At 44.9% G+C, this 23233-nt stretch overlaps 1 protein-coding gene across 7 annotated transcripts in view; it reads left to right on the forward strand.

Annotated features, from left to right (window-relative positions):
• The window catches only part of LOC135914494 (low-density lipoprotein receptor-related protein-like), a 172151-nt gene that overhangs the window by 84894 nt on the left and 64024 nt on the right, over window positions 1-23233 (forward strand). For 6 of the 7 annotated variants that reach the window (XM_065447372.1, XM_065447377.1, XM_065447375.1 and 3 more), the window contains one exon: window positions 3448-3624. The exons of the other annotated variant lie outside the window; for it this stretch is intronic. In XM_065447372.1, coding sequence (XP_065303444.1) covers window positions 3448-3624 — 177 coding nt within the window. The remainder of the gene's footprint in view (window positions 1-3447; window positions 3625-23233) is intronic. 7 annotated transcript variants of the gene reach the window in all.

Genomic DNA, 23233 nt, shown 5'->3' on the forward strand with positions numbered 1-23233 from the left:
CATCCCTGTAATCCAGCTTACTGGAGGCCCCAGCGCAGAAGTCGGTTCTTGTAAGTTGGTCCTGGGGGATTCCAACAACCATTCATGGTCCAGGCGTGCCTTAACAATGCAGACGGTTGCGTGTCCATGTAATCCAGCTTGAGTGGAGCCGGCCTCTGGAAAAGAGCTCTCCCCAGCACCTAAGGGTGTGTCACGGGCAATGTGCGAGTTGCTTCGGATGCTCGCACAGCCATGAGGGGGAGCTGGGACTGCAGCAGCAGGGAGAGAAGCCTTGCTCTAGCATGTGCTCTCCTCTGTCACCGCTTCCCATGGGTTCGGTGTCCATAAGAGGCAAACGGGCAAGGCGTAGGGAGTACTCCGAGCCCATTAGCGCTTGGCAAGTCAATCAAACGAAATTCTAAGAAAGCCATTGCTCAGGGGCAGCGGCACCGAAGCATGGTCGGGCCTAGAAAGTACAAGGATACGTTGGCTGTTTGAAAGCTGGTAGGCTCACAGGGAGGAAAGGGGAAGAAAAGAACTAGGACTCACAAGGAGGAAAAGAACAAGGAAGCTTACCAGCAAATATGCGATGCGTTTGGTGAGCAAACTGGCAACAAAGAACATCAAACCGAAAGTCATAAATGCATAGATAGTCTCATAGGATGCGGCAATGGAAAAGACACTTTCTATGAGCAACTACCTAAGACGAAAAAGCGAAATCAGGAAAGGAACAATTTATGATAACTCAAAGGGAAGCTCTTTATATTTCGAAGCGATATCAGGACGCCTTGGAATAAGTACTTATCAAGTGAGATACAACAAGGGAAACGAAGCAGGTGCTCTCTTCGGTAGAGCTAGGCAAATTTTTTGTTAGAATGGGAAGATACCTGCCCAGCGGTTCATTAGGACACGTGTGGCCTCCTTGAAGCGCTTCGGTTCACCGAGTTCACTAAAAAGGAAACATTTGCGCTATAAAGGGGCGATTGGAAGATTGGTGGAAAAAAACCGGGGAAACGAAACTAACGGAAGCACACAAAAAGAATGTTACGAATACAGGTTGAGAAAGTTTGGTGATGAGAATTCTTCGTGTTTGCTTTTTTATCTGAGGTAGGACATTAGGCAATATACTAACAACAGCTTCGTGGCGCAACCCACTACCCTGCTTGAAAAGGGACGCTAATAGCATTCATCTATGCATTGAGTCGACAGTGTATCTTCAGGGATGTGTGTTCTAGAGTACGGGTTAACATGCGTCATGCGCACGCACACTTAGGCCAAGGCGTGCATATAATTTCTCTTGGCAATGAAGCAAAAGCTATAGAAGAGCACGTTGTGTACATGCATTTGCACGTATAGACCGGGCGAGCTTGGCACAGGTTGTTTCTGTGATCATGTACAGCCCGTTTGTTTTACTCAAGGCACACCGAGTTAAGTCGGCGCGAATTTCATAAGGTTATTTTTTACAGAAATCGCCTGTTACAACGAGTACTTTTGTACCGTTATGGGTTGATGGTGTTTCACCATCCAGCAAATGTTATCGCTCAACGCAGAAGGCGCCTGCATGTATCGGAAATTTCTGGAATGTTATCGATGGCATATCCCATGGCGTAACCGAACTTTGCGTAATCTGGCCGTATGTATGCTCGACGCTAATGGCGTAGTACTTCCTGGAAAACACGCGGGCACGAGCGATTTCTTTGTAACCTACGATGACTCAGGTATAAAAGCAGACGCGCTTGACCCGCTCATTAATTTTCGACGATCACCAACAGTATTCACCGTTATCTGTGCGCTTTGAGTGCCGCCTGTTTCTCTTGGCACATGGGCGCTCAATAAAGAATTTAGCCATTCACAGTTTTGTTGCTATGTTCTTGACCGTCTCTACCACGTAACAACATGTGTAATTGATTTCCGAACAGCCGGCAACGCACTCAGTTGCGGAGCTTCGCACAGCCTCGAATTCGTTGAGAACACGCTGCTCACGTCGGCCTTCTTAGCCGGTTCAATATTAATAAGCTCTCACATTCCTTTGTATACGCCGACTATTCTTGATATACGGATCGGTTCCCTATGTTCCCCGATAGACATTGCGCTAACTTGTTCTGTAAACGACCACAATAATTTTTGCTGAAGTTGCTCGTCAATCTTTCAGCTGACCTGACAGGCAGGACCGAAGGTGATAAACACCCACCAACAGGCGCAGGCACCATTCGTCTTTTCAGGACAGCGTGAAACAAGCGACACTCTCGGATGTGGCAAATTGGACGGCCGAACCTAAATGTGGAAAAATATCAGTCCCTAGCTGGTAAATCCTAAGTATTATGTCAAATTGGGTGCTGCAAGTAAAAGAATCGGAGTACTGTGTTCTCTATCTTTCCTCTAAGATAACGTGAAAAAACTGCTCGTCAATACTTCCTGCAGTATTGTCGCAGGCGCGCTTCTGCTCCGCAGTCATATTATCGTACCCAAGAAAGGCGGATCAGCAAGAATAGCTTAACTAGTGTTCGTAAAAATGATGGAAAACGAAATAAACCATCGCAATATGCCTATCGTATCCAAATATCACTGTTTCAGAAACTATCATTTAGCCCCACGAATAAAATTACTTTCAAGTCAGCGCATCGCTCATATTGTCCTTATCTTCAACTACATTTGCTTGAAATGTTACTGGTCAATTTTTCGGCTACGCAAAACCAAAATAAATTCGGCAATCCACACCAACCAAAATAAATTATTGTCCTCGTCATAGCCTAATCATCGGTGTGCAGTTTGTTCTTAACTAGGAAAATTGCCTTTTGTACTGTAGGTAACGTTACGGGAGGAATGGTCTCTTATGCCTTAATTCGCTTAAGATCTTCGACAAATTTTCCGTCAGCATACACTGGTACGCACCGTAAGCTCTGCTAATTGTTCGCTTAATTACCATTTCATCGTAAATAGAAATTGTGAATGACACTGGCGTGCACTAGCCATCCTTATAGACTACTCTAAACGGTGCACAAGAATACTTCTTCTATTGCTCCAAACATATTTCCTATAGCCACAGTTTATATCAAGTTGAACTACCACCCCTTCCTCGCTTGGTGATGATGCCGCTTCGACTACCACGCGATGGAAAACGTACTGCTAGCGGCCTTTGCGACTTCCCGTATCTCAATTATCGATATAGACGACCTATCTTCATCTTTCCACGCCCTTCACGATGAGCAACGGAAGTAACTGCAAAGCTATCACTGGAACACGTTGTAAATGGGTAGCTTTTACAGCCCTATACTTGGTTCTTTCATATAAATTCAACCTTATCATTGTTCACATGTAGTTTTAACGCTTCTTTCGCACTTCATACGAGGTCCATGGTGTGCCGTCATATGCGCTAGAGATAACGCAACAAGCAACATACTTGCTTTTGTGACCAAACGCTAGCCTTTCATCGATTTGCGATTTCAAATTCCTGACTTTTTTCCCTAGCATCCCAACGCCGCAAGAAAAAGAGCACTGCGCACCATGCCAGTGCGACGACAAGCAAGCGGATTGCGCTGTTGTGGACGCCAGGTGCCACTGCGTCAAAGGGAGCCTTCGGTTCTTGGAGACGGGAAAATGCGCCACGAGCAAAGACGAGTGCGGCACACTGCCCGTTCCTCCACTGTAAGAACCTCCTTCTTTGGCTACATTCAAAATACTATTTGCTAAGACACATTCTAAAAACAACACCATACATAAGTGCCGTTAGATGTGGCAGTATGCAGCAAGTGTCTGTGTGCAATGCAAAATAGAAGTGAGCGCCAGATTAGGCGGCGACATAATAGCACTCTATTTCTCGCGTAGGCCCATAGTAAAACTGTTGTATTTTTTTACTAGTGAACAGAGGTCACTAGAATGCCTTTAGTGATGTCTAAATTCAGTTTTAGCACGTTTATCGCTCAATATAGACACCCTTTTCAAGAAGCTGCCCAGCCCATCCATAATCACACAAGCCCGATTCAGGAAACCTCAAGTCTTGTTAACCAGACACTGACTATGGGTAATGTCGATAAACACTTGAAGGCTCTACAATACCTACAACCTTGAACATGCATGTCAGTTTCTTTTTTGTCCTTTGTTTAAACGTATGGCGCTGTAAACAGCGCGATCTCATACCACATGGCCTCGCTCGAAGCCTTATTGAAAAATCTTCTTTAAAGGATAGCTCTTTAAAAATTTACTCGAAGCTAGAAAGGTCGTCAGTTGACTGGTGCTCCAAAGTCGGGCACGCGCGCTAGAAAGTAAACATTATTGCGGATCAAAATGTTTCGCCAGATATATGTGCACTCTCCCCTGATATGTTTTCACAACAGTGCTACTGAGACTCGGAAATGTGGCAACTATGTCTAAACAAAGCATTTATAACTGATATCTAGCCTTCCCAGAAATAACGTAGCGCATGAGCCCGGCGCTGGAAACATTGAGACTATTGTGCACTGACATCCGCCTCTCTCCACGTTGTTCTGTTCGGAACAGGCACTCTTTTTATCGACCAAATGTCTTTCGTGTTCCTGCAGCTTATTCGAGTTTATAAAAAGCCTGCAAAGAGTGAACGAATACAGACCCTGCCAGTGAATTCTGCCATTTAGCGCTGTGAAAAAATACACAACTGCACCACAAGACAGAGTACGCCATCTGACCCCCATTTGTATACGGCTATTAATTTCTCCAAGAACTACGGAAGAATGAGAAATGTGGAAATGATGCGTGTTTAACGAGTGAAGAATCAGTGTTTGTACACCAGTGAGGTAGTGAATGTTTTGAAAGACGGTTGACAAAATGATTCTGTTTAAGTAACTTGAGGTTCTCGCAAGGACGATGACCAACACCAGCAGCCACGCAGGACAATCAAATTCAGCGTTCAGTGCAGTGGCTGCAGTTCACGAGAAAACTAATGCTGCGCGCACAGCAGTTGGCAGGCGTTCTATGTTTCTTGAAGCTCAAGCAGTCTACACTGGTGTCTCTTCAGCAGCTCATACTTGTACTTACGGGGGAGCACCGTCAAGCTAACCCATTTCACGCCTGCACTTGCTTGTGAAGGCCAGCCATGGGTTGTCTCTTGAGCGTACTCCAGAAAGGAATTATTACCTTACGTTACGCAACGTGTAATTTGACTGCTCTGATGCAGGGTTGTGCTTCACTTATACTTGGCTGTAAACGCTTGGCGTTGGTTGTTTACGGGTGCGACCGAAGAATTCCCCTCTTATATCCAGCTATTCCTGCATAACTTTCATACAGACTTCCTGTAGACCACAGTTTCGCACGCTACACTCTAAACATTTTAACACCCTTAAGGGTGTAAATGACTTGTCCCATGGGTGACACCCTTTTTGGGTGTATTGCTACACCCCAAGCAACGGGATGCAAATTAACACCCCACAAAAGAAGGGGTGTTAATATGACGTCACCTCGCCTATGGGTGTAAAACCAAACAACACCCTTTCTATATGGGGTGTAACGCAGACACCACCCTTTCAATATGGGTGTAGCATGGACAACACTCTTCGAAAAGGGCGTTATCTCTGCAAGTATTTTAGTGTTCACTACAGCCATGTAGTTAATGGGCAGACTAGCTGTTGTGAATGCTGCCTAGCCTTAGCTATGGTACTACCTTGTTCTGTATGAGCCAGAATCTGTGAGGCGTCCTCATATTGCGCTTCTGGTCCGTCATGTGGTAGCAAAACGTGCGACCCTTTCAGGCAAACATTTTAAGGTTTCGCCATTGCAGCATGGCACACAGGCCATGCTTTTCGTAATCTTCCTCTGCAGTGACAGTACAATGCCGGCAGCATGCAGAGCGCAATAACAATGCGCGCTGCACTGACACAGGATCTCTCGCACCTTGGTGCACCAGTACTTATAACCCCGTGGAAACAGCACACAGCCAAAAGCATGGTTACATGCATTTCAGAAATAATTAAAGACCTCCACTTTTCTAGGTCAAAATTTTCGCAACGCCAGCTCCACCAGGAGGGAAAGACCACAGCTCGTTGTTGTAGCTCATATTGAATGCAATAGAGTGCAAGCAATGCATGGATTGGCGACGGTAACAAGTGCAGTACTACAGAAGCATACGTTTGCCTGTCAAGCAGTTTTTTGCCGTTTAAGCACACATTTGATACCTCTATTCATCACAGTTGTCATTTATCTCCACGCAGTGGCGTAGCCAGAAATTTTGTTCGGGGGGGGCTACGCCACTATATATATATATATATATATATATATATATATATATATATATATATATATATATATATATATATATATATATATGGGGCCAGTGGCGTAGCCAGAAATTGTGTTCGAGGAAGCTTTAGCTCGGGTGCTCCTATTTAACTACATGTAGAAGGGGAATTCGTTTTTCCCTGCAACCACTTCACCAAATTTGAGGCGGTTTGTTGCATTTAAAAGAAAAAGTTTAATTCTAGTGACTACTGGTTTCGAATTTTTCATTTAGGTTGTCAATTATTTATTAAAAATTGGCCAAATCGAAAATTTTCAGACAACGAAACTATCAAGCTTAAAACTCCGTGACTCAACAATGAAAAATGATATCACAATTCTGTGAATTGCATCTAATAGTGCATCTACAGCGGACAAAATGAATATGTCACACATGAATCTCAAAAAAATGTGGTACTGTGGAAATACGGCTTGTGCAGAACCCTTGTACACAACGTAACCAATTCACGTAAGATACAAATTGACACAGCAAACTTGTCCGCTTTGACTGTTATAATAGATGCCATTTACAGAACCACAATGTCTGTTCTTCATGCATAGCTATTAGTTTGTAAACCTCGTGCTTCTATTTTTTCAAACTGTCGAATTTTTCAAAATATTGAAAATTTTTCAATATTTTGAAAAATTTGAAAGGATTTGAATTTGAAATTGAAAGGGTTTAACTTTCTCTCTCAAGTGCAACGAATTTCAACAAAAGCGATTAGCAGGATTATCTAAGAAAAGCGTTTCTCCGTTTTACAAGTATTTGAATAGGCCGCATCGGTTCGGGCCCGAGCTAAAGCTTCCTCTTAAACAATTTGTCAAGGGGTCAAATCCATGAATAATAACTGCATTGTCATTGCCAAAGATGCTGCAAACGAATTCTTGAACGCTATGCACAGTCAAAACAATAAAATATGTATTTTTTCACAAAAGAATATACTCGTATGTGCCAAAAATTTTGCCCAAAATAACTGATATCAATGCTTCCATATTTTTGTCTATTTAAGTAAAGAAAATATCACACGAACTTTAGAACTATATCAGTTCAAAACCAGGAAAGCAGTGCATGCCACTGATATGAAAAATTAAAAGGCAATGAACTGAACAAGTTGAGGACAAATATGTCAACGAAACTTTGTCATTTAAGAACCGTGCTTACATTCTTGTATATATGCAATGGCCAGTGAAAAATCTCAATGACGCTGTAATTTGTATTAATGTATTACGCAGGACCACCTGTCACCGGTCATGTATCGTGAGTAATTGCACCGAAATCATAGTCGCAACAGAGGGCACGTATAAAAAGCAGGAATTCTGCAAGATATACGAGGGCCAGTCAAATGAATGTGAGCCAACAACGGGGTACTTTATTTAAAAGTAGTCTTCATGAGAATTTAGACATTTGTCCCATTGATTAACGAGTCGCGTGATTCCCGTCTTATAAAACTCCTTGGGTTGCTGCTTCAAAAAGTCTGTATCTGGTTCCCTTGAGCTCTTTTTTCGGTTGCCCCAAAATGTAGAAGTCGCAAGGTGACAGGTCGGAGCTGTATGGCGGATGCTGCAGCGTTTCCCACTTGAACTTTGCCAGTTTTGTATTAACCACATAAGTGACGTGGGGACAGGCATTGTCGTGGAACAAGATGACCCCATTCGTCAATTTTCCACGTTGTTCGTCCTTGATTGCAACACACTGCCGTTCTGGCGTTTCACAATATCGGAAACAATTGATAGCCTCTCAAGATTTAGCAAATTCTATCAGTAATGGACCCTGACGACCGAAAAAAAAGTCAACAACACCTTTCCAGCGGGAATGATGGCCTTTGCGTTCTTTGGGCGTGGTAAATACGAATGTTTCCACTGTAAGCTTTGCCGCCGTGTTTCAGGCTCGTAGTAGTGCACCAAGGTTCGTCCCCGATCACAAATGCAAACAAGTCGTCATCCTCATTGTGATACCCGATCAGATGAGTCAAGGCAGCGCGAAACTTCTCCGTCTTCTCGCGATGGATCAAAATCATAGGGATCCATTGCACACCAAAGAGCCGATAACCGAGAAGCTCATGAATTATGGCGTGAACCGAACCGTGACTGATGTTCAGACGGTCTGCCAGTTCATCGATGCTTATCCCCCGTTCTTGTTTCATCAGCTCATGAACCTTTAAAATTGTGTGGGGGGTGATTGCACGATGGTTTTGGCCCGGTCTTAAAATGTCTTTACAACGTCCTTTAAACCGTTTGCTCCAACGCTTCACAGTGGTCAATGAAATGCCGTGTTCAACGTAAACGGCAGCCATACGGCGATTAATTTCTGTTTTGGAAACACCTTTAGCTGTCAAAAACTTCGTGACACCGAGCTGTTCAACTTTTGAAGTGTCCATTATGTGACCCAACCATATTCAACCCACTGTATGAGAGCATTAAAGAACAGTTATCTTCACACCTGCGTGTCACTTTTGTAAATGAGACATGCCGTTCTCCTACGCCCATGCCTCGCAGATAATGAACCGAACCATTATTGCGTGGTTAGGGTAGGCGCACTTTCATTTGACTCACCCCCGTACATTAAAAATACAGATACAATGGGATATACAAATGCGAAAATACGGCTTGATAAAGGACAAAAAAGTGTCGCTGGAAACAAAGTTCACTGCCTGTATACACAAAACCTCGCAACAAGATATTTTTTTTTATTCAGCATTGATTCAGACACAGTGAAGGTCTTGGATGGCAAGGCTAAAGGCAGTACATTGTCTGCCTGACTAAGGCAGACAATGTACTGCCTGTACAATGTACTGTACAATGTACAATGTACTGTACAATGTACAATGTACTGTACAATGTACTGCCTGGACAAAAAAAAATATATAAGTATACGTATAAGTATCCAATGAGTCTATGTATGTAAGAAAAAGTAACTGTATGTAATTCGTCAAACAAGGCAAATAAACATGTTGCACAATCACGGAAGGTGGCGCGCTTGCTCCCCGCTTTTCTCCTTTGCGCACACAAGACTGAGCCACCATTGTTGGCTCACCCATTCCACCTCTCCTCCTACGCTTTCACTCGCACATACTGCATGCAGCGCGTTGTCACGATTTTATCACCCTTGGACTTTATACGAAACATGAGGGCGACGGCGACGGCAGGAATGCGCCTGGGGTGTCCATATAATTGCTTTCGAAATAATATAATAAACGTATCCGGAAACTGAAGCGTCCCGTCGCCCATTACTTTCCGTAAAAGAAGTATCAAACTCGAACTTTCACCATGCGACAATTCGCTGCGCCGCAACAATGTATTTTTTTTTCTGTGGGGTGGAGGCACCGAAATGAAAAAAAGAACGCATAGGAAACTATGTTGGCCAGAATCGAATGCCTACATCGGGCACCTAGTGGGGCTACGGAATTAATACCGAAGTAAACATGAGACGATTAGCCCACTGAGAACCATACGCATACTGCTCAGTATCCTACACCGGCGAAACAAGACTTTCCGGAAAGGTTCCGCTCAAGGAACGCGGTGCAATCCTTCGAGTCCCCACAGTGATGGCAGCGAGCGACCATTGTTTTTTTTTTCTCGTCTGCTAGCCAGAAAGCTTCCAAAAGTCTGTCAGGTGAAAATCCACTCGGCCAGAGCAAACCGAACGCCCACCGAAGTGCACCGCGCGGTGGTCGGGGCCATACGAGAAAAACATATGCGCTCTGGCTCGCTCTGGCAGCCCGCGGGTAGGGTAGCGAGAACAAAAAAAAAAATTGAAGGGGCTCAATGTGTCCTCAGCAAATAAAAGTCAAAGTAGAAAAAATAAGTAAGAACGTAGTTACTTTGGCTGGCTTTAGTGTCTTCACATGGATGTTCTGGCGTAGGTTAAAAAAAATGTTGATATTTCTTTATGTGACATGACGGCACAAATGAACCACCCCAACGCATCGTCTCATTGGACCTCGCTGCGTGCTTTGTCGACTCGTCTGCTAGTGCGTTGATTTGGCTTGTCTCGTTGTATGTTCCGATGTAAGACTTCAGAAAAGTCAGTGGACCTTTGGCGTCAAATGTTTAAGACAACATTAAAGCCACAAAGTTCCGCAATTGAAAATTTAAAGCACAACTTTGGAAATGTCAATGCACGTTTCACATCAAGAGCTTATTATATTTATACCCATAAAGTTTCGCAATTGATATCCATGCGCTCCATAGATTCCGTGGCCTCAGTGAGATGCCGCGGCGAGCCCGCTCACAATCAAAGCGCCCTTGAAACTTTGTGCTCGGATAGGACTGCTTGGCGTTATGTGACTGCCGGTGTATGGGCGTCGCCACGAAATCCCGCCCGAGTTCGCAATCTTTATGGTTAAATGTCTTTTCGAGCGTCAAAAAGACATTCTAGACAAAATCCAGAGTGATTTCCGGCGCCGGGGGTCGCTTTGGTCGGCGGTGCATGGACAGCACGAAAACATTTCGGGGGGGGCTGAAGCCCCATAAGCCCCCCCCCTGGCTACGCCCCTGTCTCCACGGGATGCTTCTACTAGTACTTTCACACATATGACTTAAAGGTAGCACTGAAAGCCAAAGAACAAAGTGCTTCCACGCCGAATAATGCTTCAGCATTTGCGAACAAAACAGCATGTGTAGCTGTGCATGCTGTTCAATATATAAGCATGCACTATTTCCTGAAATATATGTATGCTCAATTTACTGCCAGTGACCTGCTTATACCAAATAATTTAGTTTATTTTTCATCATGTGCTTGCATTGAATATTCCACAGGCATTGTAAGTTAAGCTACCAGAATAAGAATCAGCTAGTCTAAGGTTACCTAATTACCCGCCGTGGTTGCTCAGTGGCTATGGTGTTAGGCTGCTGAGCACGAGGTCGCGGGATCGAATCCCGGCCACGGCGGCCGCATTTCGATGGGGGCGAAATGCGAAAACACCCGTGTACTTAGATTTAGGTGCACGTTAAAGAACCCCAGGCGGTCGAAATTTCCGGTGTCCCCCACTACGGCGTGCCTCATAATCAGAAAGTGGTTTTGGCACGTAAAACCCCATATATTAAAGGTTACCTAATTGAACAAAATTATTGTAAAACTTGTGACGAAATGAATGTCAGAAGAAAAGTATTTATTTCATTAAAGAGAAATGGTTACATAATAATGTTTGCAAATTTTAAATGTAAAAAGGAAAATAAGGAGTAAAACCATACCAATACAATGACATAGGCACCAAATAATGGCACAGGCTTGCTCAATTAAATTTTAAGCAGAACAGTTTTTTTTAGTAACCTGACTACGAACTATTCGACGTTTTCGTTCGAAAAGCACTGCATCTTCTTATAAAGCACAAATATAACCGATCACATAAGTAAGAAAAAGTCTGAGCGTGTCTTTAACACAAGGATAGAAAATTGGGCGAGTTGGTACAGTAACATGATCTTGGATTGTAGCAGACAGGATGAGCTGCTAACTCTCAACTAAAGTTTTATTGAAACGAACATATATATATATATATATATATATATATATATATATATATATATATATATATATATATATATATATATATATATATATATATATATATATATATTGTTACGTAGGAAGACACCGACGAAAAGCTATTTACAAGTATATTTACAATGCAATACGCCGCAGTTGACCAAGAGGCAACAGCCCGCGCTAGCTTCCAATCGTCGTCTTCGTCTTCTTCCTGCGCGGCTCTTTGTCATTGGGAATACTACCCCGTAGCACTACCCCCGGCGGCAAAAGCGCCGTCCCGGAGCGACTAAAGGCTGGACTCTGAAGCAGTGTAGTAGCTCTTGAGCCTACTGACGTGCACGACATCACTAGACGCCAGAGAAGATGACGAGGTTGAGCTTACAGGAGCAATTTCATAAGTCACAGGCGTCACCTGGCGCAGCACGCGGTAGGGCCCTGTGTACCGCGAAAGGAGCTTTTCGGAAAGTCCAACGTGACGACAGGGCGACCACAGGAGCACGAGTGCACCAGGCGAAAACTGTACGTCACGGTGGCGGGCGTTGTACCGACGCTGCTGCGTGGTTTGCGAGTCCGTCAGTCGAGCACGGGCAAGCTGGCGTGCATGATCGGCGAGGGCGATGGCGTCGCGCGCATACTCGGTTGTTGAGGTCGCAGCAGGAGGAAGTACCGTGTCAAGGGGCAAGGTCGGTTCGCGACCGTAGAGTAGATAAAATGGAGAAAATCCGGCGGTGTCGTGCCGGGAAGAATTGTAAGCAAAGGTGACGTAAAGAAGGGCAACGTCCCAATCGTGGTGGTCCTTCGAAACGTACTTGGACAGCATGTCAGTAAGAGTACGGTTTAAGCGCTCTGTCAGGCCATTGGTTTGAGGATGGTATGAGGTAGTCAGCTTGTGTTGAATAGAGCAGGAACGCACAATGTCGGCGATAACTTTCGAGAGGAAGTTACGACCGCGGTCAGTAAGCAGCTGTCGCGGGGCGCCATGCACTAAGATAATGTCACGCAAGAGAAAGTCCGCGACGTCAGTGGCGCAACTGGTAGGTAGAGCCCGCGTGATAGCGTATCGGGTGGCGTAATCAGTTGCGACGGCTACCCATTTGTTCTCAGAGGATGACGTGGGAAAGGGACCGAGGAGGTCTAATCCAACACGAAAAAACGGTTCCACAGGGACGGTGATCGGCCGGAGAGGACCGGAAGGTAGCACCTGAGGTGTTTTCCGACGCTGGCAGGGATCACAGGCAGCAACATAGCGTCGGACGGAGCGAGCAAGACCAGGCCAATAGAAGCGGCGGCGGACGCGGTCGTACGTGCGGGTTACGCCGAGATATCCTGCAGTGGGTGCGTCATGCATCTGAAAGAGCACAGTTTGTCGTAGATGTTTTGGTACGACAAGAAGAAGATCAGGGCCATCAGGGAGGAAGCTCCTTCGGTACAGAATGCTGCCCTGGAGGACATATCGGCGAACGGATGCGTCGGTAGGTGTAGAGCGCAGACGCTCGATGAGTACTCGCAGCGATAGGTCTCGGTACTGCTCATCGGCGATGTTAGCGAAGGCAGACACAGAGAAAATGCCGTCGGTGGTACTACTGTCGGCGTCGTCAGGCTCGTCTACCGGGTAGCGAGAGAGGCAGTCAGCGTCCTTGTGTAGTCGGCCAGATTTGTAGGTGACAGAGAACGAATATTCTTGGAGGCGTAATGCCCAGCGACCAAGTCTTCCTGAAGGGTCTTTCAAGGAGCACAACCAACAAAGCGCGTGATGGTCTGTGATAACGGAAAAGGGTCGGCCATATAAGTATGGGCGGAACTTCGCAACCGCCCAAACTAGGGCCAGACACTCACGCTCAGTGATGGAATAGTTGCGCTCCGCGGGCGAGAGGAGCCTGCTGGCGTAAGCGATAACACGGTCGTGGCCACGCTGGCGTTGTGCCAGTACTGCGCCAATTCCGTGACCGCTGGCATCAGTACGGACTTCGGTAGGCGCAGAAGGATCGAAATGGGCCAGAACGGGAGGCGTTGTGAGAAGATCGATGAGAAGCGAGAATGCAGAGGCCTCGTTATCGCCCCACTGGAAAGGGGCGTCTTTTTTCAAAAGCTCTGTTAGTGGTCGTGCTATGGCCGCGAAATTTTTGACGAAACGGCGGAAGTACGAGCAAAGGCCGATGAAGCTGCGCACATCCTTGACACACTTCGGAACAGGGAAGTGCGTAACAGCATGGATCTTGCCAGGGTCCGGTTGCACTCCGTTCAGCTCAACGAGATGTCCAAGGACGGTAATCTGGCGACGGCCGAATTGGCACTTCGATGCGTTGAGTTGCAGACCGGCTCGCCGAAAAACGTCCAGGACTGCTGAGAGGCGCTCGAGGTGCGTAGCGAATGTTGGGGAGAATACGATAACGTCGTCCAAGTAGCACAGGCACGTGGGCCATTTGAAACCGTGAAGAAGGGAGTCCATCATGCGTTCAAAAGTGGCAGGAGCGTTACATAGGCCGAACGGCATCACCTTGAATTGATAAAGACCGTCGGGTGTGACAAAGGCAGTCTTCTCGCGGTCGAGATCGTCCACGGCAATCTGCCAATAGCCGGAGCGAAGGTCAATAGAGGAGAAATAGCGAGCACCGTGGAGGCAGTCAAGGGCGTCATCAATCCGAGGTAGGGGATACACGTCCTTTTTGGTAACCCTGTTAAGGTGCCGATAATCCACGCAAAAGCGCCATGAGCCATCCTTCTTTTTTTACCAGCACAACCGGTGACGCCCATGGACTACATGACGGTTCAATAATGTTCTTGGCAAGCATTTTGCGAACTTCGGTGTGAATCACTTGACGCTCAGCCGGTGATACTCGATACGGGCGGCGATGAATGGGAGGGGCATCTCCGGTATTAATGCGATGTTTAACAGCTGTTGTTTGGGCCAAAGGACGATCGTTAAAGTAAAAAATATCTTGGTAGGAAATCAGAACGCGGTAGAGCGCACGAGCGTGCTCGGAGGGCATGTCGGGTGCAATCATTTTCTGTAAGTTGGCGATGGTACAAGTTGCCGACTGCGATGGTAGAGGAGGATCGGTTGAATTGTCGTCTACTGAAATCGATGCTACAGAGTGATCCTCGAATGAGCAAAGTTGGGCCAGAGACATCCCGCGTGGCAGCACTTGTGTCGTCAAGGCAAAATTGACCACTGGCAGGCAGACGCAATTCGCCGTAATAGATAAAATAGTATGAGGTAGTGTGATCCCATGTGTAAGGAGGACGTCTTGCATAGGAGCCGCGATGTAGTGACCGTCGGGCACTGGTGGGGATGACACGAAGTCAACGTAAGTCAGTGCCGAAGGTGGCAAGCGAACGAAGTCGACGGAACTGAGGCGAGGAAGGTGTTCTTCAGCGGGATCCAGAACAGGCAGGTCGAGGTGGAGAGTACTGGCGGAGCAATCGATGAGAGCAGAATGTGCGGAGAGGAAGTCGAGGCCGAGGATGATGTCGTGGGGACAGTGAGCGATGACTGTGAATAGCACGGTAGTGGAGCGATCGGCGAAGGAGACGCGGGCGGCACACATACCAATTACGGGGGCTGTTCCGCCATCGGCGACACGGACAACAGGCGTCGTGGCGGGCGTGATTATTTTCCTCAGCCGGTTAAGAAGATCCGCGCTCATTACCGACAAATGCGCCCCAGTGTCTATGACAGCTGATACAGGAACACCGTCGACTTGCACGTCAAGAAGGTTCAGATGAGTGGGCAACGTCAGGAGAGGATTTGGCGGCGTAGGGAGCAATGCAGCGTCACCTTGAGGCGCTGCATCGTCTAGTTTTCCGGCTGGGAGCGGCGTCCGAAGGGAGTCGGCGAATAGGAACGACGGGGCTGGGGAGAGCGAGATTGTCGTCGTTGGGGCGAAGGCGAACGAGAATAGGGGCGGTTCGGCGCAGGAGAATCGGTGGCGGCATTATCTGAGCGGGCAGCATAGGGACGAGAAAGGCCACCTGGGGGGTGAGAGTAGGCAGTATATGTAGACTGGTTCAGGGAACTCCAGCGACTGCGGCAGTGCCGAGAAATGTGCCCAATTCGACGGCAGTGAAAACAAATTGGCTTGTCGTCTGCAGTGCGCCATTCAGAGGGGTTGCGGAAACGTGGTGGGTAAGAAGGTGCGGGACGGGGAGGAATCGAAGATGCCGGGTGGGGATCAGGGCGATGGGCTGAGCAGATGGTGTGAATACCCAAGTTGGCGAACTCCTGGCGGACAACTGCCTGGATCAGGGAAACAGTGACTGCGGGTGCATTGGAGGGGCTGGAGTCGAACGCAGCCGGATAGGCGGCCTCGATCTCACGCCGGACAATCCTGGTAACATCGCCAGTGTTGTTGGGACGAGGAGCGTCGGCACAGGAAGATGTCGCTGGGGTGTTGGGCAGACGGGCAAACTGTTGGTCGATACGTCGGCTTTTAGCGAATTCCAGGCGCCGGCACTCTTTTATAACTGCATCCACCGTCGCGACGTTGTTAAATACGAGCAAGTTGAAGGCGTCATCGGCAATGCCTTTGAGGATGTGGGAGACCTTGTCGGACTCAGTCATGTGTGCGTCAACTTTGCGGCATAGAGCCAAGACGTCCTGAATGTACGTGACGTAGGGCTCCGTTGATGTCTGCACACGACCAGAAAGCGCCTTCTGCGCGGCAAGTTGGTGACCATAGGGGTTGCCGAACAAGTCTCGAAGCTTTTGCTTAAGCGAATCCCAACTGGTCAGCTCATCTTCGTGCGTCCGATACCAAACTCGAGGTGTGCCACCGAGGTAAAAGACGACGTTGGCGAGCATGATAGTTGGGTCCCACCGGTTATTGCGGCTGACGTGTTCGTAAAGGCTGATCCAGTCCTCGATGTCTTCCGCATCTTTTGCCGAGAATACGCCAGGATCACGGGGAGCGGAGAGGGTGATGTAGGTCGTCGAAGGGGCAGCAGGTGTCGGAGCCGGTGGAGTCGGGTTGGCGTCGCCGGGAGCCATGAAGGTAGGCTCGACGTACCGTCCACTGCGAAGCTCCGTGACGAGGTACAGGGAGCGTCCACCTCCACCAAATATGTTACGTAGGAAGACACCGACGAAAAGCTATTTACAAGTATATTTACAAGGCAATACGCCGCAGTTGACCAAGAGGCAACAGCCCGCGCTAGCTTCCAATCGTCGTCTTCGTCTTCTTCCTGCGCGGCTCTTTGTGATTGGGAATACTACCCCGTAGCAATATATATATATATATATATATATATATATATATATATATATATATATATATATATATATATATATATATATATATATATATATATATATATGTATATATATGTATATGTATATATGTATATATGTATGTATGTAAATTATGTAAAAATATATATATCGGTGACTGCAAAAAAACGCAGCAGATCTAAATGGATATTGTATACATAGTAGTAACATGAAGACGACAAACAAAAGCCATCAGCCATCAACTGCGTGGCAAATCTCAAATCTGAGTGCAAGCTATTCTCTTATCAAGTATACCTGTAGGCACTGCGACCAATGTGCTCCCAAGATGTATGAGGCATTAGTCATTGCAGAGTTGTAAGGACATGACAATCCTAGGATGATTATGTTCTTGAGGCTTTTTTCCCCACTTTCCATCTTTTGAAACCTCTATACTTTAGTAATGAAAACAAAAATGCTACAACTGGCGTGTGATAAGCTTTGCGTTTATTTCCTAGCAGCTCATTGAAACGAGCCACAATGACAAATTCAAATGCCGTTACCTCATCAGACATTCAAATTTCTTAAACACAAACAAAACCAGATAGGCATTAGAGTGAGCATCACTTAAATACATTACACTGGTTTAAAGTTATTGCACCACTTTATGCCAGGTAAAAATGTTAGAAACATCGAAAATGTTAAGATTCTACCGCCAACCATGAAAACTAAATAAAAAAAAATATTAAGCTTTCTTAAACGGGTACAGGAGCTTTACAACTGGCCGTCTTGGTGATGGACACGCAGATAGATGAGCAGCCATTCCACTGAGACGAGAATGTTGAGGGCTTCGCATGGAAGTCTGCGAGACACTGCAGATTAGTTCTTGGTCCACATGAAGGAGGTTGCTTGCATACACATCTGGGCCACCATACTGAATGCATGGTGTTACCGGTACCTTTTCCCCCTGCATTGTGGTAAAAAAGCATGGTTTAAGTTTATGCGATATTTAATATGCAAAAGAAGAGGTGAGGCATGCAGACAGGACACTAGAGTAGAGAAGTGAACATGAACACGAAAAACATGAAAAATTTCATTAAATTGTTTTATTAGATAAAATTTTTATACTATGTGTCATTCATTATGAGGGTTCATAGCCGCAACATATTTAATATATAAGCAGGCAGAATTATCAGCTTGGTCGGTTTGCACAAGCTCGTTTGAGGCAGGAAATCGAGTTTCACAAACACAACCTCAACATTCTTGATTGAAAAAGAAACACCTCAGATGACATGCAGTCCTGTGAGTGAGAATTGCACAGTTCAAGGAAAACAAATAAAACTCACCAACCGAAAGCGAATTAAATGATAGGTTTTAGTAGCACAAGGGCATCTTTGGCCAATGAGCGCCAAGTCTATACTGCAAAAGATAAACTTAGTGCATCTTTACAAAGCAAATATATAAAGATGACTAATGCCTCTCTGCACTACAGTTGCTTTGCTCTAGCGTGAAGTCATTTTAATGCATGCACACGTAGATACAGACGCTACACCCAAGTGTAACAGCTGCAGAATTAAAATTGGGCAGCAACAAAGTCGCAACCTTTAACTATTGATCCCAAGCTGTACTAGTGACTGGACGTAGTACCAATATCGCCAATGACGAGTCGCACTCTTTCTGCCCGATGTTACGCTGCTCTTGTTGTCAAAGATGAGTTACAGTCGGCATTGAGGGAAAGCTGCCCGCAAGAGCAGCTCCTATTTTTGTGGTATTTCTAACCAGAGACCAATGAAGTTATATATTTTTAGAATGAGAATGACACCTAAAAATTGAGTACGTAAAAAATTTGGTACATTTTTCCGGAATTAACTTGGGGGTTAACGGCTAAAGAGGCATTCCAGAAACTAGAACAAGTTTTGACATCTTTGCTACCAGTGAATGCTAGAAAATATGTTGGCATTCTGTAGTTTTGTCCAACAATGCAAAAGGGATTCTTAATAACTGAGGAAATAAATGGAAAAGTATCATGAAGTATATTTCGTGAATGTAATGCAGAATCACTGAACTTCTGTTACTATATAATCTCCACTTGATTAACCTGCACTTTCTGAACTAGTTCAGGAGGTGCTGCATTTCACTACTCATTCTACCAGTTCAACGTGGCAGCAACTGCATGTTGTGATTTGTTTTACTTAGTGCACGCTTTGTACAGGGCGAGTTCACAGCATTCCCTGCACTTGGCCGAAAGGTAGTACATGTTTATGCAGCAGGTGTGGTGCCGCTTCTGCACGAGCGAGGTGCAGAAATAAGTTTCATACAATAATTACTAGAGGGACCTCTGACGTTAGTGTCCACAGGAGATCAAACAAGAACAGCTGTACCAGCATGGAAATTATGGGAAGTACATGGATTTGCCTAAACTTCGTCTGTTTGGCTTCAAACGGCTTTGTGACTTTGTAAACTAGTCATTTTCAACAATATACTGTGTAATAAATAAATAAACATTAAAATCGTCCGACGACAGGATTCAAACACAGGAACTCTAGAACAGAAGTCTGATATTGAAACCATTAAGCCGTGGAGGCATGGAACGACAAGCGAGTGCAGCGCCCTGATGAATTTATCGCGGGCATACCAGTGCCTTGAGACGCTTGGCGCCTTTCGATTTGGCCACCTGGACAAGCTCAATCGTTGCAATTAATAGCAATTGTGCGTGTTGGCGCCGTCTTCTGCACTTCGAAGAGTATAGACTGCGCTGAAATTTACGACAATAAGATTTATATAGCGTATAATATACGAAGCCACAAGAACGTCTGAATTCACAAGCACGAATATCAGACAAATCCATGTGCTTCCCATCATTCCCATGGTGGTACGACTCCAGCACCAGAGTTCCTTCTAGTAATTACTGTAAGAAACTATGGCAGAAACAGGAGTAATAAACTAAGTTTTGCTGTCCCATAAATCTTACTGGTCATTAATTCCAAGTTTTAGTGCAGTCACATGTTTAGTAGGCAATTGTGGTATTTTGCATAAACATTGCAAAGCCAACTCTGATGAATGTTCACTATGGTAAATTGTTTATGATCGAGTAGCATAGACTACTGAAGCAATCTCTGGAAGGCAAGTTAAGTAATTTTCTTGTTAGCAGCCTTTAAACAGCATTCGAGCATATGACACATGCACCTCATATATGCAGATAATATTTCCTTGATTCAGCAAGAAGCGATGCTTCATGTTCCACGAGGCTACTTCTATCAAAGCAGTATTGGTGCTCTCTAAAAACGATGCCAATGCAGATGATCCAAATATTCTTCAGGGGCAACAGTTATGCCTGAAATCATGCTAGATTAGTTTTTTTAAACACATGCTCAGACCATGTTAGAAGTGATTCTTAAAATCCTCCTATTTATTAGACTAGTCATATATCTGTACACAAAGCCTACTAATTAGGTCTCATGCTATATCATGATCCTGACAAAAACTTCACTTAGTAATACACATGCTGTGATAAGATTTGAGACCACATTGTGATGCTGAACAAGGTGAATTCATTATTTTTAAAATGAAGCTCCTGTTCTACCAAACGAGAAGAAAGGATACTGAGGGCCAAAATTTTTCTGAATCACAGCTGGAAGATGCCAGGGAAGGCACGTGGAAACTTATTTGTAATTTTCTATTTAAATGCAGAAATGATAAAGGGAAATGAAAATGGTAAAAAAAACAACCAGGCATGGGGGGTGAACGAACCTACAGCCTTTGCATTAGGCATGCGATGCACCAACCACTGTGCCACCGAGGCAGCATTCAACCGTCCACAATGGCCCCTCAGATTGTCGACGCTCTAACACGGCCGTAGTACCACAGTGGTTAGTATATCACATGCGTAATGTGAAGGTAATGGGTCCGTTCCCCACTCACAGGTGGATATTGTTTAATCCATTTTCACTTACCTAGAATTTATCATTTCTATACTTCATTTAAAAACTTAAAACATGTTCCTGTATGCTTTCCTTGGCCTCATTTTCTGCTGGCTTCTTCCAGTTCTGTTACTTCCAACACTTATACATATTTTAATCTGGTAAGTAAACAGTTTTGCATGATGCTGGAATGCAATATAAAACATTATTGCAGGGCCGTGTTTTGTAGAATGCCTTACATTGCCTAGACAAAGTGTACTAATGTCAATCTGAAAAAAAAATTCCCACTCAAGGCAGAAATGGTGTGTACTGCTGTGTGCAACAGGGTTTAACGAAAACAACTTGTTCAGAAATAAAGCCACCAAACAACGAGGAAATATGAAAACTAGATGAAAATTTGTGCAGTTGCATGTTAAAAATTTAGCACAGCAACAGATGAAGACATAATGAAGGAAGCGCGAAGATGGTTTATTTTGGACACACGAGGCAATATACTTGAAAGATGCATATGAGCTTACACGTGGAGAAATATTGTTTATGTAGCAGCTAAACTACGAACAGGCCTAGAGCACACTGATACAAGGTGTTGAGCATGTAAATCTTATCATGCCCTTAAGTCAAAGAAACATGGCTGTTTCCCATGATTCGCTACACATGGCTGGCTCACACAACTTAGCCACTTCTATATATGCCTTGCAATTACCAGGTGATCTGTCTGACATGTGCAAGCTTTAAATATGTACAAGTGCCACGTAGCTGGACAGCACCTAGGTAATGTCGTTTGCCATCGTTTTTGGGGAAGTGAAACCAATTCTTGCATTTTTCCTAATTAGGTAATTAGTTATGAACAATTATTTAACTGCTCAAATATTTTATTCAAAGCAAAAGTGTCAGTGCGAAAATGTAATGTAAAATGTAATGTGGAATGTAAAAGCCCATAATTTAATTTTAAAATCAAAAGGTGCTTTATTAGGAGCAGGGGCATCATTTTGAGCTTTTACTGCACTGCCATGGCACCAAGAAGCTCCAAGTAAATAAAAACAATTTCTTAGACAATGTACATATCTTGCAAACATTTACAAACTTCTCTGCATGCACCTCTCTTGCTATTATATTTAGATCCGTATGCCAAGACGGGTTATGACGTTAGAACATGTTTCAAACTTCTTGTTACTGCTTTAAAGTTGTTGGTTATTTTGCATCTCACTGTGTGTCGAACGCACATTTCAGTGCATCAATTGCTTCAAAAAGTGCACTACTCTTTATTTATTTGTGCATGCAAAAAGGGTTCAGAAGAACTGCTTTCTGAAGGTCTGTATAACAAGCAAAAAACAATTCTATGTAGGCTGGACAAAGAGAAAGGATTGGTTTGTAAATATGTTATTTAGTTCTTAAAAAAAGAGGCAGCTGTCAGTACTCTGTTCCAAAGTAAACATTGCCCCTACCTGGCTCTGCTTCATTTTCCGATGTTGATGGTCCATTCGGGGGCACTCAACTGATAGGCTGCACTTTGGCGATGTCGGGTGTGCTGTCACCAGGCCCAAGGTAGATCGACATCCTCACCAAAAGTCGAGTCCAAACGCTATAAAAGAAATATCTCATCATTTTGCTCTCAGTTTTGTCATCTTGCGTGTTTCACACACGGCCGTCAGTGAAATATTTCGTCACTTGGATACTGCAAGAAATTCAAGCATTTTCTGGCAGCCAAGCTGATGATGATGATGTGTGGTGTATTATGGCGCAAGGACTAGCCAGGTTTGGCCAAAGAGCGCCATGAGAAGTGGTAATGTTGACGATGTATTCTGGAAGATGTGACTTGGCTGTAAACTGGCCTAAAAATTGTCGCTGTAAAGTGCGTGAAATCTACGCGCTATAAGATTATGGCGATGACTAATGACGAATACTATGAACATTAAAATCCATCGTGGAAGAATGATGCAAAATAGAAAATATATAGGATGGTAAAATTACTTGGAGCACTGCTGCCTCACCAGAGCCCTTGAAACACAAGGGCCTAGAGGCATGTGCTATACGAAAGAGCTATCACAGCGGCATCCTCTGAAGAGAGGGCGGCAGCCAAGCTGAATACAGAGTAAATGGATAACATTAAAAAGAGCAAATGCAGTTGTCACATTAGATTCATCAAGTACAGCAGAAATGGAAAATAAATCAGTGATACTGTGTCTGTTGGCTTTGAATGCAAGAAGCGTAAAAACAGGAACTTGCAGCCACGCCACTTTGAATTTCCCGCGTTGCTACACCTCACAAGTTTGGCATCGTCCGGTACTCGGGGATAGTAACCGCTTAAAATCAAGATGAACGAGCGTCGGCATAAATTAACAGGATACTTAACCGGGCAATATTGGCGCATAAAACAACTCACGTAGCGAAGCTACTGTCAAT

This window comes from Dermacentor albipictus, chromosome 8, assembly GCF_038994185.2.
Source record: "Dermacentor albipictus isolate Rhodes 1998 colony chromosome 8, USDA_Dalb.pri_finalv2, whole genome shotgun sequence".
NCBI lineage: Eukaryota > Metazoa > Arthropoda > Arachnida > Ixodida > Ixodidae > Dermacentor > Dermacentor albipictus.